Source organism: Pteronotus mesoamericanus, unplaced genomic scaffold (assembly GCF_021234165.1).
Source record: "Pteronotus mesoamericanus isolate MK-2021 breed Mesoamerican mustached bat unplaced genomic scaffold, CSHL_Meso_final scaffold_99, whole genome shotgun sequence".
Classification (NCBI taxonomy): domain Eukaryota; kingdom Metazoa; phylum Chordata; class Mammalia; order Chiroptera; family Mormoopidae; genus Pteronotus; species Pteronotus mesoamericanus.
The window spans coordinates 7,682,169-7,707,288 of NW_026555330.1; the positions used below are offsets into that span (position 1 = coordinate 7,682,169).

The following is a 25,120-nucleotide window of genomic DNA, read 5'->3' on the forward strand; positions in this document are numbered from 1 at the left end:
GACCCTTGGACACTTAACACCGCTACACGCGGCCTGCAGGTAAGATACGGGAGCATCAAGCAGTTCCGAAAAGGGAATGCTCCTTTCACCAGTGTCCACGCAAGAGGATCCGAGAGGCGGAGCCTTGAGACGGAGTCAGGAGGTGGCAGGCGCGCCCGGGCTCTGGAGGTCAGGTGCTGGCTCCACGCCTCCAACTCACAGCTGCCACGAAGGCTCTCCTCGCCTCTCCCCAACTCAGCCCTAGCGCTCCTGGGCACTTCCTTTTCCACTCTGAGGCCAACTCCTGATGGTCTTCTTCCCCAGGCTCAGGGCACCTGTTTCCTCAGTCCAGACCGTCTGCCCAGTGAGGACCCAGCGCGCCCGGCTCCTCTGACCAGCCCCTCCCTCCCTAGCTCAGAAGCTGGTGTGGCTGAGGTCAGCTCAAGAGTGTTATCCAGAGGAACCTGGGCTCCTATCGCAAGGCCATCAAACACAGGGGTGCAGGACAACGTGTCGCTCCAGCAACCCGAGTCCTGGAGCTGCAGCAACTCCAGGCTGATGTGGGAAGAGAGGATACTCTGCAGAAGTGCCCCCACCCCACCCGCACAGCGAAGGAAAAGGCAGGCAGCTTGGCAGAAGACAAGTGGGCGACCTATCAATGCTGGCGAGAAAGCCCACTTTCTAGAACAGGAGGAGCGATGCAGGAACCGTATTTTCTGCAGACAAGGCCACTGGGATTGTTTTTGCTTCCTTTTAATGTAAACAGAATACACAGACACATTAAAAACCCCAACGTGACACAAGAGAATGCGCAGATTTATACACAGGTATTTACAGACGCCAGCAAACCAGGAAGAGACATGGTGCCTCTGGTTAAGGGAGCGCCTCTTCCCACCCCAGCCCCGTCCAGACCAAGGTGCCTGGGGGGAGCTGCAGGGCCCCTGCGCTGCCTCCGGGCGACACGCAGCAGGGGCCGGAACATCACGAACCCCCTCCGCAACCCTGGGACTCTGCTTCCCGCCCTGATCCGAAGCCCTTCTCCTTGGCAAGCTGGCCTGCCACGGAGCTGCCTGTCTCAAGAAGGGTCAGCGTGACCCCCGAAATTCGATGTAATGGGCTCTCCTAGCCCATCCCAGCTTTTCCCAGCCTTGGGCAGAATGAGAAATGAGCTGGAACCAACCATGTCCAAGAGAGGAGGGAGGGAGGGCAGGAGTGAAGAGGGAGATGCCAGGCAGAGACTATCCCAGGCAGGACGCTGGGCTTCACCAGAGGCCGAGCCGAGCCCGCGCTGCCTGGAAGGGCACGGCGGGGCTGTGCTGCCACCTGGAGGCGGATGGGCACACTGCGGTGACCCAGGCCAGGCCCTGGAGCCCCTGCACAGCACCCCTCTCCTCTTCAGTCCCGACCAGGAGCCTCACTGCAGCAGCTCTTCCCAGGAAATGGGCTTGGAGAAGACCTCCCTTTCTAACCAGAGGTCATAGTTCATCTGGAAGTCCTCAGGGAGGTCCACCCGCTGGCCCAGGACACTCTGCAGGCAGTTGTCCACAGGCAGGAATTCGGGGTTGCTGTGTGCCCGATCGTAGCGCCGGGCGTTGAAGCGTTCGATGTTGGCACGGAGGGCACACTCCTCTGCCTGGAAGTCCCAAGGCCGGGCATCCAGATCTGGGACGAGGCAGGAAGAAAGGTCAGGAGCCGGGCCCTCGTGGCAGCGCCCCCCGCGTTCACGCAGGGAAGGGCCAGGCCACTCCGGCTCGAACTCCTGCTTGCCAACCTCCAAGCCCCAACCTCAGCTCTGACAGGGCTCCTCCTGACTCCTCGCCCAGAGCACGCGTGCAAAGGGGAGTCGGGCGGAAGGAGGGTCCCAGCCCGACGGAGCGGGAGGCGACACCGCAGTCGCGTGGACGCGGCGAGGGACTCGCTTGGGCCTCTGGCGCTAACTCTCAGGGCAGTTAGAGGTTAATGGAGGACCCGACTCGGAGAGGTGCCCCCAGATCTGCATTTTGGAAAGATCCCTGCAGCAGAGTTTGAGGCAACGATGGATGAGAAGACACTAGAGACTCACCGTTGCCGTAGGCCCAGTCGTCGTTCAGCCGGTGCCGCACCTTCTGGTAGATGGCGGACATGGTCTTCATGTTGCTCTTGCGCCACTGCCGCCCCAGGTACTTGGTCTGCACCTTGAGCAGCTTCAGCACGTAGAGTTGCATCATGGCCTGCTTCACCTTCAGCGCCCGCTTCAGGATGGGGGCCGACTTGAACACCACCAGCATCTGGAAGGGGCACAGGGCGGGCAGTGGAGGGCAGAACGGACGCCTGCGTCACCGCCCAGCTGCTCCCCCCTCTTGGGGGTTTGGGCAGGGTGACCAGCCGTCCCAGCTTTCCCCAGGCTGAGGTGTTTCCTGGGACATGGGACTTCCACTGCTGAAAGCACCAGAGTCCTAGGCAAACCAGGACCGCTGGCCGCCCTGAAAATGAGTCCTTCTGGAATCTGAAGAAATCTATGAACTCCTCTGGAAACACTGCTATATGCACACACCTGCAATTTCGGAGGACCTCCCGCCCCCAGGCATCCACACACGCAGGGTTAAGGGAGGCCCCGGAGCCTCGGTTAGGCAGAACCCCTCTGTAAGAGCGAATGATTCAGTGCACAACTGAGCTTCTTGCAGCCTCCTGCTCAACTCACCAAGGAACCAGAACTCAGCCCTTAAAATGCAAGGCTGTGGCTGCAGGAAAATTCGGAGGGAAGGCTGTAGCTGCGGCAGCAAGCCCGCCCTGGGGACCCCTGCTCCCGTGTTCAAGGGACGGTACAGGGCGTGGCACTCAGCTTGGAGCTCCGAGCCTGCTGACTGCGCTGACTCACCATCGTCCTTGAATGCTTCCATTTGGTCAGCTTGTTCAAGATCCGAAGGAGATTGATACAAGAAAAGAGGTTCCTCCAGCAAAACTGGTTATTGTCACCGGCCTCCTGCAGGGAAAACACAGGAACCACCGTGGCCCCCACAGCGGCAGGGCTCAGCGTCCCCAGGGCCCTCACAGGCACGGTCTCCGCACTGCGGGGCTCCTGGCCTGTACCAGAGCCGTTCCTTTCCTCAGCCCGGAGCGACGCCACCCCAGAGGCTCGCAGGAGGTCGGGGGCAGCTCCCTAGAATTTTCCTGCAGGAAACAGCATGATACTGGGGGCTGGGGCCTTGGCCCGCACAGCCTGAGACACCAGGATCCCTCAGAGCTGTGGACCCACAGTCGCAGTGCAGGGAGAGGGAAGCAACTTGACCCAGTAGGCTCTGGGTCAGCCCCTGACAACCATGCTCCCGAGACAATCCATTTCCTCCCTCCAAATCTTCCCGCCCCTGCATGCAACACAGCGCTCCAGGAGCCAGGCAGGCCCTCAGCAGGGACCTCGTCTGTTCCCTGCGGGGGATGCAGGCTCTCCTCCACTGACCTCCACGCTGAGGGGCGTTGGGGAAGAGCCACGCCACTCACCAGGCTCTCAGCGGTCAGCTCCGGCAGCTCGTGCACCACGCAGTGGGGGTAATCCAGAACAGAAATGCTGCGGGGGGCAAGGGAAGGCAGGCACCCACCATGAGCCCAGGCCGGGGCCGGGGCAGCCGCTGTGACCGGCCAGCTGCTGGCTTTCCTCCCTCACTGGCTGGAACGGGAGCAGGACTCTACCGCGCCTGCACCACCCTGGTTTCCCCAGCTCTAAGGTGAGGAAATACCTGCTCCGAGAGCCCTTGTAAGGTCCCTCTGACCAGAGACCAGCTTGTAATCTTACAAAGGGGTAGAGACCCTGCTCTCCGGGCAGCAATGAATCTGAGGCCGAGGTGGGGGGCAGGCGGGAGGCGGGGAGACGTCTGACAGCACTGAATTTGTGCCAAGCCCCCACTGGATACAGTGTCTGGCAGATGGCTCGCCCTGTGACGTGTCACACTGATAAGTAGGCACTGCCAAGGACAGCTGGCACCAGGTGAGAGGGGTGGGGGTCAAGAGCGAGCGGACAGGGCCTGACAGCGCACGTGGCTGGCTGAGCTCCTTCGAGAGGACAGGCAGCCTGGCTGCCTCCTTAAAGCAAAGGGCGCAGGAGGACAGTGAGGGCAGTACCAGAGCCCAGGATGAGGCCCCTCCCACCCAGGCACAGACCGAGTCACCTGTCCCTAGACCAGCTGGAGAGCCAGACTCAGATTTCACAGGGAGGGGCTGTGTCTCATTCATCTTTGCGTCCTGAAGCCAGGGAGAGCGCTGGCCTATGGGTGCTGAGTGGGCTCAGTGGGAGAGGCCAGCTGGGAGCCCTGCCTTCTGGCCATACCCATGCCCTCCCGACCCCTGGTTCTTATCACCTGTTCTTGGCAGTGATGTAGGACATGATGTTTTGATTGAAGAACTTTAGAATCAAAGGGATGCAGTTGGCGAACACCAGGTGCTGGGCCATGTACTCAAACTGAAACCAACAGAAAAAAAGTAAGCACGCCCCAGGGGCCTCGCTGTCTTTCCTCCGGTGACCAAAGGCCTCGGCCGGATGCCTGACCTTAGAACATGTGCGCAGAGCTCAAGGGCGCCTGACGGCCAAGGCCTCCACTCCGGGCTGAAGGAGCGGCACCGCCCAAGGCCTGGCCCAGCGGGCAGGAAGGGAAGCAGGCTCTGCACATACCTGGTAGACGTGGTTCAACTTAAAGTGCTTCAGCAGCAGCAGCAGGACAGCGGAAATGGCCTTCACGATGACCTCTTTGTGGCGGTTCACGTCCACGCCCAGCTTCATGCTCTGCAGCACTGTGGTGCTGGGAACACACCCGCCGGGTGAGCCGGCCGCTCCGGCAGCACCCTCCCGCCACGGCCTCCCGCCCCAGCTCAGCGTGAGTGTCCCCTCCTTGTGATGCCCCATACGCATTCCTGGCCCCTTCCCCTGCTTCTCCTCCAGCAATGAACTTCTTTCTCAAGATCACCCCTAAGCTTCTGCCACCGCAGAAACTGCGCCTCCAGCGGGTTCCACACGGTACACCAGCACGCCGCCGTGTCGCGCTCCGGGGAAGTCAGGGTCTGGGGGCAGGCACGCTTAGGGAGTGTTGAATCCAATCAGATTCTTTCTTTTTTTTAAATTTACTTTTCAATTACACTTGATGTACAGTATTATGTTAGTTTAAAGTGTACAACAGTGATCAGACATTTAAATCAGTTTCTGAACTGAGGACTTCTCACTGTAGAGCTTTAAAAGAGGAGGTACAATATTTGACTCTGGAGCCCCTTTCCAAGGACCATCACGATGGGCTGGTGTTCTGTGACACCCCCTTAGGTTGTGGCCAAGCCCTGCCCCCTCCCTCCCCTGGAGCTCGCACCAGGCTCAAGGAGCCATGCCGCGAGGGAGCTGGGCGGTATTAGCGGCCAGGCAGGGACCGGGTCAGGGCCAGGTCCCTCTCCAAGCAGAGTATGGTCTCGGTTTGTACTCTCACAGCAGAGAGGCGCAGTCCGTGCCCCAGGGAGGGAGAGCCCCTGAGGATTTCACCATCACCCTGGGATTGACATGCCCTGCGAGCCAGTCCATCAGAGAACAGGAAGAACCCCTCCCCGGTGGAGGTTCAGCGGCTGGCTGGCAGACTGTCCCAGATGTCCCAGGCACACAGCTTTTGAGGGAGGGTTCGGGAATGTTGGACGCAGCCTGACTCACTTTGCAGAGGAGGAAATGACTCCCCTGCGCCACCAGGAGGCAACTCAGGGGCAGCGTCCACCCTAGAATCCAGGCCAACTGGGCCAAGCCTTCTCCCAACCAGTAAACCTAAGTATTCAATCCAGCACTTATTTTTTCTTCTGAGCCAGAAATACCCTCAATTTAACCTGCAGAGTTGAGTCCAAAAAAGGATGCAACCTCACAACACTGGGACCAAAGCAAACGCCTCCCTGTCCTGCTGCCCCGACCTGCTCCCTCGCAGGCGCGAAGGCACTCACGGCATCTCCTCGGGCAGGACATCTGCCAGGATGTTGATCGAGTCTGTCTTGGCCTTCGAGGTGGGGGCTGCGGCCAGCAGGATCTTCAGCAGTGCGATCTAGGGAAGAGGAGGCCCTTTAGCCTGCCTGAGCGCCCGGGCGCAGAACTACGCTGAGAGGGGGTCCTCCTGGGGGGCTTCGGCGGCAGGAGGAGGGGCTGAAGGACAGGCTGCCAAGTCCAGTGCAGCGGGGAGGGCGATCCCATGGCAGGTGCCTACTGACGACCCCCGAGGGGCCTGGGGCTGGAGCCCTCTGTGGGGATGGGGGGCACTCACCATGTACTGCGGCAGGCTGGGGAGCAGGCCCTGGTACAGGGTTTCTGCAGGGACTTGCTCAACTTCCTCTTCCCCCTGGACGCAGCGGCACAAACAAACCCCAGTCCTGACCACGCTCTCCTGAGCCAGCTGCCCCGCTGGCTGGAGGAGAATCTGTCAGTACCACTGTGAATCGCCACGTTGACAATGAGAGCAGACCACGCCAGGCACTTCTACCAGCTCAGGAACCCTCACCACAGCTCTGTGACGAAGGTACTGCTCTGCTTCCCATTTTACAGGGGAGGAAACTGAAGCACAGAGAGGCCCAGTCTCCTGCTGAGTCGTCGCCCACTCAGTGGCAGAGCCGGGATTCAGAGGCAGTGACTGGCTCAGAGCCTGCGTTCTCAACCGCTACACCCAGCACAGGCCCCCCCCGCCCCCCACCCCGGCTGTGGGAGCGAGAGTGGGAGCTCTCTGAGGGCGGGGGCCGAGGCCAGGCCCGGCACAGAGCCGGGAGCAGCTGGGGAGCCTGCTGGCTGAGGAAGGCCTCCAACTCACCCCCGAGAGAGGAGAGCGAAGGTACTCCTCCTCCATCTGCGCCTGGACCTCCGCGATCGACGTGTACTTGTGCTGGAGAGAGAGGAGAGGGCGCTGGAGAGCCACGGCTCATTCCCCGCAGCCGCCCCACGCCCTGGACGAGGCCCTGAGCAATTTTCTTCCAACTACACCTCCTCCCAGAGGGCTGTATCTCCACAAAGATCCCTAACTAACATCCCAAACCCAAACCGTTTTTCTAAGTGAGTACTTGCTTTTAAAACCAGTGTTAAAAGAACACAAAAGATTAGAAAAGAGCAAATTAAAGGAGAGAAAGGGGCTTTCAGAAGGCTACAGTGACAGAAAAACTATTAAAAGCAGAATCAGGTTCTCAAAGAGCCCAACTGCACGGGGCCCACTTAGTACTAAAAACTTCAGAAATATGTTTCAAAAACATAAACATTTACACTCCAGAAACGCTGACAGGAGACACCTCTTCCCTACTCCTGCTCTTCCCTCCCCAGGTGGGGGCAGTGCGTGCACTGAACAGCCTGGCCCCTCCCTCCTGACCTGAGCGAACCGCACTGCCCGGGCCTGGCGGGGTGAGCGCCCCCCCAGAGCCGGAGACAGAGGCCGGCTGCTGCGGGTGCCTGGCGTCCTCCTCCCGTCGCTGCCTCAGTACGGCTGGCATTTCGCCTCCACCTGCCTGCTCCTCTGCCTCAGTGGCCTTAGAACTTGAGCAAGAAAAGGCGGGGTACCAATGGGCCCCTTAAAACTCCAAAAACTCTCAGATAGTACAGTCTCGAATAAGCTACCAGTAAGTCTCCAACAAAAGTTCAGCTGAAATAAGTAAAACCTATGAAAAAGAGCTGTGGAAAGGCGCAGCTCTGGGCCACCCATCCCTCCAGCCCGGGCGACTCCAGGCAGAGACAACAGAGGGAAACGCTCCTCCCAGCGGGCTGGGCTCACTTTACCCGCCTGGGACCAAACCAGGCCAAAAGCTCACCCAAAGCCACTACCTGTTTCAGAGTCTTGATGCTCTCGTGGATTGGCCTGGGCAGCCCCACCACTGTGTTCGTGTCGCTGGAGAATAAAGAAGGCCCTGTGTTAAGCCCGGACATCTATCCGCCTGGGTCCCCAAACACCAAAGGCCAGGGGAGTGAATGTCTCGTTACCTTTCCTCAAAAGGAACTCGGATCACACTCACCTGCCCAGGGTGTAGCCGATGAACTTGCTGCGGCTGCACTCGAGGAACACCTCGATGTCCTTCTCCCTGCCAGAGAGAGCGAGGTTTGCGCTCACCGTCACTCCAAGGTGGCCTGGTTGACAAACTACAGGACACCCCGAAACCGCGAGGCCCCAAGGAAAAGCCTCCCACAATTGTTTTTCTTTCTCTCTTTTATTTTTCTGTTCTTTTTTGTTTTTCTTCATGGGGGGGCGGGAGAGAAACTGAAGAACTGAAACCTTCAGGCTATTTTAATGTCTTTTATAATGTGGAATCAATAACCTGTAAATATATTACGTGTGACTAGTTTACCTGTAAAATCAAAGTGATTCATCAATTTAAAAGCCTACTTCATTCAGATATTAACAACTTTATCAATAGAACTCCTGAGGTATTTAGCAATTTTACAATGGTGAGAGCTATAAGCTACTGATTTTTTCGTGAGTCACATTTTCGTGTCTTGAACACCCAGCGTATCCTGCCTTTCCTGACACCCTGCTGTGTATTCGCATCATGGGACACTGAACACTGGGGCTGTTCCTGGGTCGAGGAAAGGGCTTCTGTATCCTCTCACGTGTTCATCTATTTCTTTAGTTGGCGCCTTTTCAAAGATTCCATTTCTATATATCCAGGTACCCTCCCATCCACTGATTCAAGCACATGTATCTCAACTGTCTTAATTACCGTTCTAAAGGAGCGCTTCCTTAACCTAGAATTTTTATGTTAACCATACAAAACCGCAGGGTGCATGGAGATGGGTTCACTTAAATTAAATGTCCTTGTTTTCACCTCTCCCACCCCCTTTCACCAGCTACCGCGTCTAACCAAGAGTTACCTCCCGTTACAGACTCAGGAGCACACAAGGGCCTCTGTGCAAAGCCAGCAGGGCCAGCCCCCCGAGACCCCTGGGCCAGCACCCAAGACCAAGGTCAGCCTGTCCCTGCAGGGGACCTCACATGGTGACTCGGGCCAGGCGCCACCCGAGGGTGCCAGGGCTCTGGTTTCAGGAGCCGAGAGCGTTCTGAAGGTCTGGGACTCACCTGACCTTGGGCGCCCACGGCAGCCCCTTCGGGCAGGTGAGCCGGTCGGTCTGGGGGTGCTGCAGCGGGGGGGGCATCACCTCGTCCCGCTCGAGGGGGAACGCCTCCCCCTCCAGACTGCTGTCATCATCGTTCTCCTCTTCCTCCTCCCGGGAGTCGTCAGCCTTGTAGGGATCCCGCTCATTGAAGGCATCCAGGTTGTCTTGCTTTATCAGAGCCTGAAGAGGGGGAGGCGAGAGCAGACGCCACGCACCAGCTGAGGGCCTGGCACCGGACAACAAGGCTACTGAGGCTGGGACGCAGACCGGTGGGAGGCGGGGCCCGGGCAGTGGAAGACAGGAAGGCAAGGTGGGGCCCAGGTGACAAGCCACATCTTGCCCTAGTTCCTTAAAAATGCCAGATCCCACGTACCCACTAAAAACTGGGCCCTGGGCCTGGGGACAGCACTGCTCCCTGGAGGCCTTCATCCTGACTAGCTGTTCAGAGGTAAATCCCAACCACGCTCATCCGGGGACCATGCCCCACCGTGTGTGTGCACCCCGAGAGCCCTCGGGAGGGGCAGGGACCTGCGTCGCGCTCACCTTGTGCTCCCGCCGGCCCCGCTTCTGCTGCTGCTCGATGAGGTCGGAGGCAGACGCTGGAGGAGAGGCGGCCCGCATGCTGCGGATCACTTTGATGCTGTCCTCAGGCAGCGGGGGGAGGCCCAGGAGGGTGCGCTTCTCAGCCTTCATGCTCTGCAGCTCCTCAAAGCCGCCCAGTGTGCACTGTGTCAGACGGGGCGCAGGGCTGGGTCAACAGGCCGCAGGCTGCGTCAGGCTTGAGCGCGCCCGGGCACCCCCATGTTGATAGGGCCCTCACGACCTCTGAACATGGGACTGTACCCACTCTCGGGAAAGTTCAGTGACATCAGAAAGGGAGAGGGGAAATAGGGGCTGACTGAGCCTAGTGCACAGATACATTCAGCTCTATGTGTGCAACATGCTCCTCGGGGTGGGGAGGGGGGGGAGGGAGACCGAAGGGCCTAACCCTTCAAGCTCCTAGAAAAACCGGTGAGACTGGACGCTTCAGAAGCTGTCCACGCCAGAAGTGCAAAGTCAGACCGGAAACTCGGGTGACCCAGGAACAATGCAGGGGTTGGGGTGCCGATACCCCGTGCAGCTCAAAACCCATGTATAGCTTAAGTTGGCCCTCCACCCACGGGGATTTGAAAAGGTGAATCGAAAATATACTTGACTCTTGAACATTGGTTTCAACTGCATGAGTCCACTTATATTTTAAAACCCGCATATAACTGGACCCACAAAGCTTCAACCTGTGTTGTCCAAGGGTCAACTGTATATTGTAAGATATTCCAATTTAAAAAAAAAGCTTCACCTAAACATCCCTTAGAAGCCAGAAGTGTGCAGCCGTTTCAGGCCGCTTGCTTTCACTGCTGCTGAGCAATTCAGCTTCCCCTCTGACTTCAGCGAGGCTCTGCAGAGAGCCAACAGGATGTGTGGCCAAGATCAAGGGTGCAGGCCACTCTAAAGAGGCCATAAGCCCTGGCCTGACCCCACAGGGCTGGCCCGTTCTGAAAGGAGGGAGGGCCGGGGGCCGCAGCAGTCCCAGCCCACGCCGGCCCTGCACCCGGCGCCTCGCGGAGGTGCTGCTCACCAACACCGTCTTCCAGAGCAGCAAGAGAACCTTCTTCATGGGGAAGTGAGGGGCATGGCCACTGCAAAACTTGGTGACCATCCCAAAGAGCATGATGGCGAACGGCTCGTTGTTGTACAGCGGGGAACCTGGCGACGACACGAAGGCACCGGGGTCATGGCGGGAGGGGCGTCTCGCAGAGCCCGCCAGCCCTGGCAGCCAGGCAGGGCCCCGGGGCCATACCCAGCTCCGCCCGGAAGGTCTGTCGCATCGTCTTCCACTCGGCTTTGTCCCCCTCACACTCCTGGTGAACAGTTTCCACAATCAGGTACATGATGTTGAGCAGGACCCTGGGGACAAGAAAACAGGGCAGGATGGGGGATCAAGGGAGGACCCTGACATCTGGGAAACCGGGCGTCCCACAGAGCGCTGGGGGCTCCCTCCTCGGCCCCGCGCGGCCAAGGCTGGGACCAGATCCGTTCTGCATCTGCAGCGTCCAGCAAAGTGCTGACTCAAAGCAGGTGCTTGACAAATGGCTGTTGAACGGACCACTATGAACAAGAATGGCCGAAGCATTCACTGCCCTGAGCTTCCTGGAAGGAAAACGACACCGAGGAGGGAGAGAGCTGTGGAAGCGGAGGGTCGGATCTGGCAAAGCAGAGCAGGGCGGGCATGAGAACAGGACACATGTGCCACGCTGAGGGCGAACCAGGAGCGAGCAGAGTGATGTGGGGGCCCTAAGTACAGCGCGGACACCAGCAACACCCAGGCCAAGAACTTCTAAATGCACAAAGAGACAGATTCTAATCCTCACGAGGAGGAGAAGGTGATCTTGCTCTTGAGCAGTTGCTATTATTTCCTGCACAGCCATGAAGTGTCACAAATGGTCATGACTAACCCTACACAGAGCGGGGCCAGGCTATGCATGAGAAGGTAGGAGCCCACAGAGTCGCATCGTGTGCCTCGTGCAATACAAAATGCCACACCGGGCTCTCAGCAGCACTGTGGTTCTGTTATAGGCGACTTCACCCTAGATCCCCTCGGGAGATCCAACCCAGAGCCCCCCCAGGGAGAGCCCTCAGCATGGCCAACTGATCCCACATGGCGCCCATCACGCCTGCAGGTTAGTGTGTGAGAAGTAACGTGCACAGCGCACAGCGAGAAGACCCAAGGATGCCCCAGGCCCTGCTCCACCGGCGCCGCGGCTGGCGCGGCCTCACCTCAGGTCTGTGCTGTCGGCCAGGGAGATGGCCGGCTTCCTCACCGCACTGCTGCACGCGGCGCTGTTGCTGCGGGAGAGGCTGCAGTCAGTGCCCCCTCAGAGGCAAGAGAAGGGGCTCCCCTCCCAGTCGGGGAACACAGCACTGTGACCTGTGCTGAGTCGGCACAAGATGCCACAGGACCCAGGGAGCCAGAACTCAGGCCCTGGACCAGACCTCAAGGCTGGGTAGCTCTGTGAGCCCGGCTGCCCCCCGCGCCCCCGGCCGTCCCACCCGCCCCTCGGGAGAACTCACTCTATTTCCATATTCAGAAGCTCCACCAAAGCATGGAACGTGCCCACCTCCAGGAGCAGAAAGATGTTGTAGCGCATCCAGGTCTGCACTTCTGCCTCAGAACCGCACTCCCCGAAGGTGCCTGCAGACCCAGCGCACAGCCCACTGAGCCCCTCCCGTGTCTGACTGGCCCGCGTCACTGAAGGAGAGGCCGGGGGCCCTGGGGGTCCACTCAGTACCTTGGGCCACATAGAGAATTGCCCGAGCCACCTTGAGTCTCTTCTCCCTGGCCGTGACTTCCAGGCCGTCCAGGAGCCTCATGGCATGGGTGCGATGCTGGTTGGTGTCCAGCTCGGTCCACTTCTTGTCTGTCACTGCAGGGCCAGAGACCAGCTACACCTGAGCCCAGAAAAGTCCTCACAACGGACCCGACACCGTGTTAACCCTCCAAGTTCAGGACTGCCACGGGGCCAGAAAACGCGGGAAGACCAGTTACTCTCTACATGAGGGGTACGGCCACGCTGCTGCTCTACGAATCTGAATTTCCAGACTGACACAATGCTATTTTGGGGGCAAGTGTAATCACATCAAGTGTCCTCTTTTCCCCAGTACTCACATTCTGAAAAGCCACCACCAGAGTATTTTCAAGCCCACCCTAAGTGTCACATCTGGCCTGGAACAATCACGGTTCAGCAGCCTTCGTAGGCCACTCCAGGACTGGGGTCTTCAGATGACCAAGAGACGCCCTGCAGCCCTCAGGACACAGGCTGAAAGGAACCACGAAGTGCAGGGCGCCGCCTCACCATGGATCCGGAAGTCCTCCTCAAAGCATTTCCGGTTCATCAGGAACTCTGGCCCTTCCGTGTAGCTGTAAAGCTCTGTCAAGAACACAGCCTCGTCAGCCCCGTGCCCAGATTCCACAGCAGGTCTCACATGCAGCAGAGACGGCGAGGCGCTCGCTGCTAGGCCCTCCTCCGTCCCAGAGTCACAGTCACTCCGGGACTATGTTCTTTAATTACGACGGGGGCCTTGGTGCCCTGACCAACAGGGTGGAGGGAAGGCTGGCTTCCCCAGCAGCCGACAACCAGAATGCCAGGTCAGCACAAACGCGGGCGCTGCCAGCCTGGTGCACTCAATCCCACCCCGCCACGCCAGAGGCTGGCTGTCACCACGAACATGGGCCTTTCAAGTGGCTGCTACCTCCTGAGGAAGACCTGTACTTCGGGGCTCGAGGAGCAGCTCAGCAAACCTCACGCTACACGTGAGCAGCAGCGGTAGCAACAGATGCGCACAGATGAGGCACACACGCTGGCAGCCCTCGGGACCCACTGCTCTAGGGGAGACCGCTATCAGAGGACAGCGTATGGCCAAGGAGCATCTCTGTCCACGCTGGGATTGGGCCACAGCCGGCTGAGCTGAGCGCACAGAGATGCTTCATAAAAGTAAAGGACCAGCCAAAGTTACGAGATACACAAAGCTTGAATCCAATAACTAACGTGTTTTATATACATCATTACTAAGACTAACTAGTGGGGGGAAATAAGCTCCCAAATGGCATCCACTCTTAATTTTATTTAAGACCAATAAGGGGAAAACAGCCCCAAGCAACACAAAGGTCTACGCTTTCTTACCTGAGAGCTCTGCGGCCCACTTGTCCGTGTCGGCGTACTCAAACTCCAGGTCTGGGGACTCGGAACAGCCCTGCCGAGCACAGGAGACAGAGACACGGAAGATGGCTGGGACTCCCGAGGAAGAAGCGTACATGCTTCCAGAGCCACTGTTGCGTGAAGGACCCACCGCCTCCACTTTTCTGATGTGTTATCACAGCACTTGGTCTCCCGGGCTAGCTCATGCCGCTCAGAGCACCTCGCACTTGTCCTTCAGAGCACCTGCTCTAACTTATAATTATACACTGGCACGTGTACCTGTGAGGTTCTGCCTCCCCAGGACATGGCAAGTTCCCTGAGATGGGGGGCTTGGTCCACCTTGCTCACCAGTGGTTTCACAACGCCCAGCACACTACTCGGCATGAGTGAGTGAATGAATGAATGGTTTGTACTCAAAAAAAAAAAAACAAAAAAAACCAAAACCCTCTTGCAGGATGGATGGACACAAAGCCTCTATGCATTCTGGGCAGTGAGTGAGTGGCCATTCCACATGGCACTCAGATTCCGGAAGCCTCCCTTCTTTCTGGCTGGCAGGCCATCAACAGCTCAGGGCAGAGGGAACACTGACGCCTAGTCCCCCTGCTCTCCTCTCACTCTGTGGTGACAGCTGACAGGAGGAGAAGGCAGGCGCTGCACAGAATGGCTCCCTCCCCAGCATAGGAGAGGACACTGACAAAGGGAATCCTTCTATTGCTGGCAGACAGGGGATCACTAAGAACACTCATCTTGGAAGCCTTATTCCCGGAAGAGAGAAGTGAAGAAAGAGGCCAAGTCCTCAGGCTTGACTGCAAGCCACCTGAGAAGACAAAGACCACCCACAAAATGACACAACATACCCACCCCCACAACCACTGACTGGCACGAAGACCCCTACTCCCTATTCAGACGCAAAAGAGAGCACGCTGGCGTGAGGTGCTGAACTTTCTTTTCGCTGATGGACTGGGGATGACAAAAATCTTCGTGGAAGGCTTTTAAGCACTCATCACCGTTAGAGAGCACACGGTGGGCTCTCACCAAGGGCCCCCTGCCTGTCCGCCCGGCGCTGCGCAGGCTCCCAGCCTACTGATTCCAGCTGCGGCTCAAGAATGAGCTGAGACCGCATCGTTATCCCTGAGGAAATGGATTTAGACAGGACTCTCAGCTTAAATGTGCCCACTGACTGACCGTCCTATGCTGAGCCCAAATCCGAACAGGTAGGAAGAGAAATTTAAATGCATCGAAAGGTATTTATGTGACCATTCACGGCTACTTAAGAAAATGTAAAAACTCTTTTCAAACTCTAACTCATGACAAAGGCAGGTTCATTCCCACCACCTTCGTAATGCTCCACACTTGAAAAATCAGTAAGCAGCCTCCAATGACGCCCCACCAGCCCACCCTGCGAGGGCTCCTAAGAGGTCTGTTTCTTTGCTTTCTCAAATAATTCACTTAAGAGCTCAAGGCATGTCTGCTTTGGACTTGCCAAGTTTTAACATGTTTTACCACAGGTTTGCCCCTGCCAACAAAAACCAAAGTGTGACCTCACATGCCTGAAGACAGTACCATCACGCATTGCTGTGACCTGGTACTTTATGCCTGGACAGCGAGGAATTCCCTCTCCTTAATAAGCGCCAGACTGATGAGCCTCACAATTGTACTGGGTGAAGGAGAGACCTCGCAGTAAGTGCCCTGGGAACGTGCTGATTCAGAAGCCCTAAATCGCTGCGACGTGAGTGTCTCCATTCACGAATTCCACAATGGGAGACAGTGGGAGGAATTAACTCGGGGTGAGGCGACTAGTCAGCTCCAGACTCCAGTGTCTCAGGAGGGGGAGGAACAGCCACTAGCAAGACAGAAGGGCACAGCTGAGCCCTCCTCACTCCTGTTTAAAATGTGTATTTCCGATCTTTCACAAGAGCTCAGCGGCGGGCGCACGGGGCACGACAACCCCGGAGGCACTGTCGCACCGTGGCCTGAACCTGCCCTGGCTCAGGTCGGATGGAATGTTGCCCCCCTCTCCGGGCGTCGCACCACGACTGGTGATAATTAGCTCCGTCCAGCTTCCAGGGCCCTTCCCCGCCCGCACACGCCGGCCACCGCGCACTGTGGCACCCACAGGACCAGAGGCAGAGGGGATTAGGGACCGGGGGTCTGCCGCCCGCCCCCCTGGAGCGCACGAAGGCCACCGACTCCCCACCCTCGAATCGGGGCTGGGGACGGCTTCCCAGAATCTGGGGCTCCGAGCGCGCATCCACAGCTCCGACCTCGGAGGAGCAAACGAGCAGCCTCTGACACCCGGAGGTTCTCCCGGGCGGCGGAGCTCCGGGCGCGGACCCCGGCTTCACGCCCCCGGTCCCGGCGGTGCCAGCCTTCTGTCTTCCTGCTTTCCTCGTAAGATGACAACTCCCCTGCCAGGCCCCGGAGAACCCTTCGGGAAACCCAGCTTGGACCAAGAGCTGCCGCGGGGCCGGGCCCCGGGCCCCCAGCCACCGCCCGCCGGTGCTGGCCTCGCCCCCCGAAGCTCCTGACCTCCGAGTCTTTGCGCTGGTTGCGGTTGAACTCTCGGGCTTTGCCCCCGGGCAGGAGACCCCCGCCGGCCCGCGGTGCCCCGGGTGGCGGCTGCGCGGTTGCGGGCGGCGGAGGTGGCGGTGGCTGAGGCTGCTTGTTGTTCATAATCAGCGGCCCCGGGCCGCCGGCTGCCGGCTCCATCTTGGCTCTTCCACACCCCCAGCTGAATTCACGTACAGTAGCTGTGATGCAGCTCTCGCGAGATTTCTAGCAGGAACGCTCCTTAGTCGCCATATTAAGTGTGGCGGCAAGTGCTGAAGCCATCTTGGCTGCCCAACACCTCGCGAGAGTCCCCCTGCTTGAACTCTTACCTTTTCCGGTCCTTTCAGTTTTACCACTTCAACTCAGTCCCAGTTTAAATGTCCTTTTATCTGCGAGACCTCCCTTAGCTCCTGCAATCGTTTTAGTTGTCCCCCAACTTCCTTTAACATGGCTTTGCATGTCATAGTGAACAAAATGGACACGTCCCCAGTCTCCAAGTCGTTTACTTTCACATGGGGGAGATACGCTAAACAAATGAATAAATAAAACAATTGCAGTTTTTGACAAACAATCATTCATCATTCATTTAACACTTAGAATTTCTCCTCTATGCTCGGTCAATTGCTTCACATAGTGCCCGTGGGAGAGACAATAAGCACACGCATGTATATTAGAGACATAAGTGCAGGTAAGAAGCAAAAAGCAGTGGTGACGGGAGCACGGCTACATCGGGTAGGCTGCCAGGGAAGGTAGGCCTGAGGGTGTGATCTTGAATGAGTTCTGAAAGGAGAGCGAGCGAGCCCTGCGAAGATCCACCGAGGCCAGTGGTGGAGCGGGGGACCCCTTTCACTGCGGAAACCCTGAGCTTAGAGTGCAGGAACTGAATGGCGGGGCGGGGGCGGAGGGAGCTCTTGTAGAGGATGGACCGGTAATGCTGGGCCTTGAAGGGCATGGGAAGGAGTTTGATTTTATTCTAAATGAAATGGAAAGCCAGTGGAGGTGTTGACCGGGGAGGTGTAATGGTCTGATATTTAAAAGACCAATCTGGCTGCTTTTGGAGAAGAGATCGAAGAGTAGCAAGGGTGGATGAAAGTTGACAGATTAAATTATATAGATGGAAATGATGGTGGTTTGCACCAGGGTGAAGCACTTGCGTTGATACGTTTCTGTTGTGTGGGTAGATTCGACAGGACTTGATGAAAGGCTGGACTCCTATCAGTAGGTTAGAGAGGAATAAAGAATGAGTTCCAGGTATTTGTCTTGAGAAACTGGGTGTGTGGTTGTGTTGCTTTTAAAAAATAGGGATATCTGGGAGAAAGAAAAACTGACTTGAGAGGAAGGTCAAGATTTCTGTTTTGCACATGTCAAGTTTGAGATGCCCATTAGACAACTTAGAGGATGTGTGTAGGAATTATGTTACTACGCTGTGAAATCCTTAGAGGCATTTTATCCATCTTTTTCTCTCCAGAACCACATCTTGTTTGGCTGCTCCACGCCCCCAGCTCAATTCTCAGAATGTCCCTGTGGCATGTTCTCTGCCATAGTCCCTCCCAGGAGGTGCTTTAATGTAAAAGAGCATTTCATCCAAGCTGGGCTGGACCAAGTTGATAGGAAAAACTAAGGAATGTACAGGAAAAGGACCAATGCTGAGAGGCTTCTTAAAGTCAGCAAATCCCACACAACCCACACACAACTGACATCTAGTTTTAGTGACCATAGTTTGGCCAAGTTCTAAGACTGATCTACCACAAGCTCTATTACCTGGGGGGAAAATTTAGACCTTTAAAAACCTACACCGTCTTGGCTATATTCAAAATAGGGAAGACTTTGGTTCAGTAATTCCACTTGTAGTAACAGATCCTAAGGAAATAACAAAAGATTTAGACAAAGATATATGTATGCTGATGTTTTGAGCAGTGGTATTTTCGATAGTGTGAAGTTGGGACCAACAAAAAAGACAAATTGGACTTCACGAAAAAAATTTAAATTTGTGCATCAAAAAGACACTATCCAGAGTAAAAGGGCAACCTACAGAATGGGAGAAAATATTTCCATATCACATTATCTGATAAGGGATTAATATCCAGAATATATGGAGAGGTCCTAAAGTTCAACAAAAAAAACAAACCACCATATTTAAAAATGGCTAAAGGACTTGAATAGACATTTGTCAAAAAAAGATAAACAAATGGCCAAAAAGCACATGCAAAGATGCTCAACATAACTATTATAAGGGAAATTCAAATCACAGATACAGTGAGATACCACTTTATACCCGTTTGGTTGGGGCATCTACTATCAAAAACCAGAAAACAAGTGCTGACAAGATGTAGAGAAGTTTGAACCCTTGTGCATGGCAGGTGGAATGTAAAATGGAGCAGCTGCTGTGAAACACAGTATAGAAGTTCTGCAAAAAAGTTAAAAATAAAGTTACTACATGATTCAGCAATTCCACTTCTGAGCATATATCCAAAAGAATTGAGAGCAGGAGCTTCAAGGGTTATCTCTACATGTACATTCTTAGCAGTATTTTTCAAAATAGCTAAAAAGCAACAAGTGTCATGGTTGGATAGATGGATAAGCAAGATGTGGTAAATACATACAACAGGATATTATTCAGCTTTATAAAGGGAATTCTGCAATATGCTATAACACGGATGAACCTTGAGGACATTGTGCTGAGGGAAATAAGCCATTCATAAAAAGATAAAATACGTATGATTCCATTTATGAGGTATTCAAATTCTTAGAGACAGGAAGTGGTTGCCGCGGGACGTGGAGCGAGGGGAACAGGGCGCTGTTAACAGGCGCAGAGTCTCGGTTTTGCAAGATAAAAAGAATTGAGGGTAGATGATGGCAATGGCTGCACAGCAATGTGGCTACAGCTCTGGCTGGTGTGGCTCAGAGGATTGAGCGCTGGCCTGTGAACTGAAAGGTTGCTGGTTTGATTCCCAGGCAGGGCACATGCCTGGGTTGTGGGCCAGGTCCCCAGTTCAGCAGGGTGTAAGAGGAAACTGATGGATGTCTCTCACACATCAACGCTTCTCTCTCTCTTCCCCCCTTCCCCTTTCTCTAAAAATAAAATCTTTTTTAAAAAACCAATGTGAATGTATTCCGTTATCATTGAACTGTATACTTAAAATGCTTAAGATGGTAAATTTTGTTATATGTAATTTTCCACAAAATTTTCTAAATTAAAAGTATCAATTGAACATAAACATATGTGGGAAAAAATGGTACGGGTTAGGGCTTCTTCCTATTAGTCATATTTTCACATTTGATTTTGAGAGGAAAATTAGAAAAGAGTAGACCTTGTTCACTAGACATGAGCAAGCTCACCGCACACACCAGAAAAAGCCCCAAGTGCTGTTCGCTCCCATTGCCCGTGTGCCAGAGGAAGACAGTACCTTCCTTATCATATCTGAGCATTAAGACTTGAGGTAGAAGTCTTCGCTTGAAAAATATTGACGCGAACCCATCCCCTCTGTTGACCCATCCCCATGGAAGCAAGCAGGAAGGGCCAGTGAGAAGGCTGTGCTCTTGGCCTTCACTCAGGAGGGTAGCTTGCTTTTACTTACCCAGTTCAAGCTCCCTACTTGACTTCCCGACTGCGTGAAGGGCTCCTTCGGAAGTAATGTGCCCGGACAGAAATACCAAGGCAAGGGACTCATTGAAGAAAATGGACCTTTTTCTGTTTGGTTTTTATTTACTGAAACGATGGAATCAGTGATGAGTATGTGGGAGAACTTGTGGGATTTAAAACCAAGCGAACCCAGACACAGCGGCCCATCCACTGCCTGTCAGCGAGCCTCAGGGCCCAGGAGCGGGTGAGCTGCGAACTGGCCCCGGCTTCGGGAAGCGGGTTCCCCAGGGTGCCAGGACCGGCACTCCGGAGGCGCGAGTCAAGGCGTCTGCAGTCTGGGTCTTCATGCCCACGCCTTTCCTTCTGCTAAAAGAATCTTCGCGGAGAAATGACATCCCCTGGCAAACTGCCTGAAAGTACCCTGGGGAGCCTCAAGGCAATGTAGAAGGGCCGCAGGGAGGCGGAAACACTTGGGGTCACACCCTAGCTCCACCTGTCAGCCGCACTGCGGCTGTAGAGAGGTGTTCGACTTCCTCACGGCCCTGAGAGTTTGTCTCTCAGTAGGTCTGGGACAGAACACAGGGATTTGCATTTTTAACCAACCCCACATGCGACTCAGATACTAGAGCCCTGGTTTGGGGCTGTTTCCGAGAAGCAATGTCGCTCAGCGCTAAGCATGGATCCTGGAGCTGGACTGTCTGGGTTAATTCCAGCTCCACCAACTTAGGTGCCGAGTACCTCGGGCAAGTCACTTCACCCCTGTGTCAGCTTCCCGACTGTAACATGGGGGTAACAGTAGTACTCCTCTCATGGGGTTACTGTGAGGATCAAGTATGCTGATTGCGTAAAGCGTAGAGAATGGAGCTAGCACACAACATGACGTTTAAGTGTTATTCTCTATTCTAGAGCTACAAGCCTTTAAAATTTTAAGAAATTCTAAAAAATAAATAAATAAATTCCTGCAGTTGGGCCAAAACTAAATGGCATCAAAACCTGATCTGAACTGATGGGCGGCTATCAATAGTTGTTACTTTTTCCTTTTTCTGTAAATATTAATAAACTTACTGAATACAAGCATATTAACATTTGACATTGAACGCTACTCCACATCCCCCTAATAAGTATTACCTCATACACTATTTATTCGTGTATTTCCTAAAAATCTGAAATATTCTCAATTTCAAAACAGGGGTTCAGAAAAGGGATTGTGGACTTAATACCCTTTGTTGGCCAGATGTGAGACAGTGCGCCATCTGGTGGTTGAAGTGGAGAGCCACGGCTACAGCACGACAGGATGAAGGTAAAGGCCCAAGGATCCCAGACAAGCATGATACACAATTCTTTTTAGAGCACAATTTAAAATGTCTTCAAGGGCTGCTGTGTGGGCAGAGAAGACATTGTTTCAGTTAAAAAATATATATCATTCAGCCCTGGCTGGTGTGGCTCAGTGGATTGAGCACTGGCCTGCAAACCAAAAGGTTGCAGGTTTGATTCCCAGTCAGGGCACATGCCTGGGTTGAGGGCCAGGTCCCCAGTAGGGGGCATGAGAGGCAACCACACACTGATGTTTCTCTCCCTCTCTTTCTCCTTCCCTTACCCTCTCTCTAAAAACAAAAAAAATAAAACCTTTTAAAAAAGCATTCACTTATTAAAGCAAGTGAAAAAAATTACTTAATGCTTTTTAAAGTTCACCTTATAGATCTTATTCATAAATCTAGCAAATGTTAATCATTTTTAAGGAGATTCTGAATATCCAATTTATAAACTTAAACTCCTTTAAACATTTCCAAATGCATGTGTATATTTAATACATTTTATTTCCCTTTTTCGAACACTTCAATTCCAAACCAAATGCAAAGAAAAATAAAAAACAAAATACTATTAAAAGTTCCAATAGTGTATAGTTTCCAACAGTACATGTATGTGTGTGTATATATATGTAATTATTTGCAACTGAAAATTGATTAAGTCTAAATTTCTCAGTTACACATTCTAAACTGGAATCATAAATTCCTTCAAGTAATTTTCAAGTTGCCTTATCAGTGTGTTGAGGTGTCCTTACCCCAGAGTAAGTCCTGGCCAGGATGCAGGTGGATTTAGCATCTGCCACCTAGACTAGAATTCTCCTTGTTTGATGTCCCTTGCTTCCTGATGCTTTCACTTTCTCAGTTTCTGCTCTCAGGGACTCCCTCTTCTTTCCTACTAGAATGCAAGTTTAACGACTTCCACCACGTCTTTCCCGTTACAACTAACACAACCTTTGTGTCTGGCTCAGCAACCTTTTTTGGCAAAGGGTCGGAGAGAAAATATGTTTGACTTCATGGGCCATTTGGCTCGAATGACTCGACTCCACCACTCTGGCATGGAAGTAAGCCACAGACATTAGATAACGAATGAGCAAGGCTGTGCTTAAAACTTCTGAAATTTGCATTTGGATTTATGTGCATGGATAAAGTCTCACGGAATTTAAAAAACACCTATTTTACCAGTCTGCACAGAAATCATCAACATTGTTTAGGTCCGATTTAACAAAATAGAAAAGGTATTACTTTTGAACAATATTAACAGATACATGTCACATGAGAAGACAAGTGAACAACTTCAGAGACAGGAGAGGAGCTTCAGCTCACATAATTCGGGAGACCTTCTTTAAGGTGAAGAATTAGGTACAGGGTCTTAGAAGGCGACTAAGTGAGGAGCCCTGAAGCTTAAGCAGAAGGCGTGCTCCTCGAAGACAGTGAGAGTGGACTCTCTGGCACAGAGCAGGCACTTAGGATACAAATCTGAAGGGATTACTAAGGACTCGGACTCCAGCCTGTTGCTCTGCGAATTAGGTCCTCAACCAACCTCTACAAGGTGCTGCTGACTGACCCCTGCCTTGTCCCAGCCTAGACAACAGGTTCTAGTGAAGTTTTGCTCTTCAACCAAGAATGACACAGATGTCCAATAAGGTCTCATCATTTTAATTGACTTTAATGATTATTGCTCATCTGCAAGGATTAATATTGCATTCATTAAAAATCATTCAATACAAAATAAACTTGTTCCTCCCAAGTTGCTCTCCACATGCTCCCTCTGATGCCAGACGTTTTTCCACAGTGTCCTTGTTACATGGCTTGACAGAGACGAAGCCCTTACCTACTATTCCTACGGACACAGTAACAGACATGGGAGCAGGGGCAGGCCAGAGGGAAGCAGGACCTGGGCCGCTCCCTCCAGCAGAGCCGACGCGATGGATACCCCTGCTGGCCAGGTTACTTCCCCTAAAGGATGTGGTGTTCTGATTGGCTGGTTACACGCCCTGGGAAAAAGGGCTTGAACCTTTAGCATCTACAGAGAAGCAAGCACAGCCATTCTGGCGAGGAGAGGGAAGGGGCTGGGTGGGGAGAAACAGGAAAGGGGAAAAAGTTTGGCAAGACCCTTGTGCCCTGCGAGGAAGTGGCAGAGCAGAGTGAAAGCTTTCCTTTTTTATATTCCTGTTTTCATGTCTGTCTCTCTGATCAATGGCGATAGAGAAATGAAAATTCCTAGTACGCAGCGCTAACGCCTGACCCAATTTTGAAGGATCACAAGCTAGAACAAGTTGAGGATTGAGGATCCTGGATAATTATATAGGTAAAGCTCAGGAGCACAAGGCTCACGTGACCATGCAGAAATGCCGGTGAGCAGGTGCACGGCCAAGGACACACCTCTGATTGCGAAGAGCCTCTCTGGGGAATTCTTTCATAGCGTGAGCCAGGACATACTAGCCGCTTTCTCGATACACAAACTGTCCTCTAAGATCTTAGTTCAGAAACTTTTTGTGACATGTGTCGATCCAAAGTGGTACCACCTCTGTAACACTAATGTTACACAGGGCCTAAGGCCCGGCCAGTTATCTGGAGTTAGCATTCCCTCACCATGGCCCAAAACATCCTTCCTCCTCCCCAACACGTACCTCCCTTTCAATATTTTAGGTTGCAGAAGCATAGCTGTCCAGAAATTTGCTCTTGAGGGATAAATCCTAAAAAGAGAGCTCAGTGCTTTATACTGAGTAATGGCTCAAGAAATTCGCCTTCAGCACAAGCTGTATGGGGCAGAGCTGATAGAGTTGGCTGTTAGGACCACAGTTCATTGAAGCTAGAAACTGTGGGCTAGGAACACAGATTTATCAGAGTTTGAGACCAGCATTTCTCTAGACTCAACTCTGCCCTCTTAGCTCCAAAGCTTTGAAAGAGAAGCTGATACCGACTAGCCACCCACGCAGTTTCTCTGCATTAACACTAAACACGTGTCTTACATATGTTTTGTACAACAGAAATAAATGCTAGGGGAAAAAATTCAACTTAACTGAGTGCAGTCTGGTTAAAAACCTGAAAAATGAGAGGGTCTGGTGGGCGTGGAGGAAGGGCTGTCCTAATCCAAGCAGGCCTCCTGGATCTGAACAAGCAGCACTCAGAGCACACACCTCTGAACCAGACCTGCCCCCTTTACACAGGAAACAGGGCTTGGATTATCGAGGGGGAATTAACACACACCACCTACGTCTAACCTACCTGGCTGGCAGGTGCCATCCCTGCTCCTCTGAAAAAGTCAAAGAGCACTGATTCCAGCAGCTAAGAAATGGGTTCTTTTAAGGCAATTTAGACATTGCAGATTGTTCCACCTAGGAGGTACCTTACATTTCCTGTTAACAAGGTACCCAATTAAGACTAAAGTCCCCAGAAATGGTACAGAAAGAATTGCCTTTCTGGGCTCGGAGAGTAAAACCCTTCTTCAGTGACTAGAGTGAGGACCCTTGAACCTCAGCTTCATCTAAGAGCCATGAAGCAAGCTCCTGTGTAGTCTGCAGAACTTGGACAATGAGATGAAAAGACAAGAACGAAATCATAGGAAAAAAAATCAAGAGGAAAGAAATAAGAAGAGAATAAAAGTTATCTTAAAAAAGATTTCTTTTAGAGTTGTGTTGTTCGTGTGAGCTGGTCCTTGGTGATGTGGTCCATCAGTATCTGTAAAGAAAGAGAGGGCCGGCTTGGTGCCGTGTCTTCCACGGGAGCAGTCCGAGGGGAGCCTCAGGACCAGACACGCGGCCCAGGGCCCCTCCGCGGCCCAGGCTGGGGAGCCCTGCAGTCACTCCCCTGGGCTTCCCCGGGGCTTCTGACATTTCCGGCAATGTCACCTCCTGCTCCCTGATAATATGAGTCAGTGGTTTTCTTTTTTTTTTTTTTTTGAGTT

General features: G+C 53.6%; 2 protein-coding genes across 5 annotated transcripts in view; both read right to left on the reverse strand.

Annotated features, from left to right (window-relative positions):
- Positions 1–730: 730 nt before the first annotated feature.
- Positions 731–16,515, reverse strand: STRIP1 (striatin interacting protein 1). Its single transcript, XM_054564732.1, has 21 exons — positions 16,303–16,515; positions 13,759–13,828; positions 12,931–13,005; positions 12,367–12,501; positions 12,149–12,269; positions 11,855–11,923; positions 10,878–10,984; positions 10,656–10,783; positions 9,584–9,766; positions 9,003–9,220; positions 7,945–8,010; positions 7,757–7,820; positions 6,762–6,833; positions 6,225–6,299; positions 5,911–6,008; positions 4,622–4,748; positions 4,311–4,411; positions 3,457–3,523; positions 2,837–2,941; positions 2,042–2,246; positions 731–1,641 (listed from the first exon to the last, which is right to left on the reverse strand). Exons 1-21 carry the CDS (start codon positions 16,480–16,482, stop codon positions 1,394–1,396), a joined length of 2,514 nt encoding a protein of 837 aa, XP_054420707.1. The 5' UTR covers positions 16,483–16,515; the 3' UTR covers positions 731–1,393.
- A 6,315-nt stretch (positions 16,516–22,830) lies between these two features.
- Positions 22,831–25,120, reverse strand: part of AHCYL1 (adenosylhomocysteinase like 1) — a 33,518-nt gene continuing 31,228 nt past the window's right edge. For all 4 annotated transcript variants that reach the window (XM_054564965.1, XM_054564967.1, XM_054564968.1 and 1 more), the window contains exon 17: positions 22,831–24,894. In XM_054564965.1, coding sequence (XP_054420940.1) covers positions 24,888–24,894 — 7 coding nt within the window. In that variant the 3' untranslated portion in view covers positions 22,831–24,887. The remainder of the gene's footprint in view (positions 24,895–25,120) is intronic.

What these genes read in the sequence shown, in the direction of transcription:
- STRIP1 (XM_054564732.1), bottom strand. Translation starts at nt 16,482, where the DNA reads ATGGAGCCGGCAGCCGGCGGCCCGGGGCCGCTGATTATGAACAACAAG. An exon ending in GTGGGCCGCAGAGCTCTCAG is followed by an intron (nt 13,006 to 13,758) that starts GTAAGAAAGCGT and finishes TGTTCTTGACAG; the next exon opens with AGCTTTACAGCTACACGGAA. An exon ending in GGAGGACTTCCGGATCCATG is followed by an intron (nt 12,502 to 12,930) that starts GTGAGGCGGCGC and finishes CTGGCCCTGCAG; the next exon opens with TGACAGACAAGAAGTGGACC.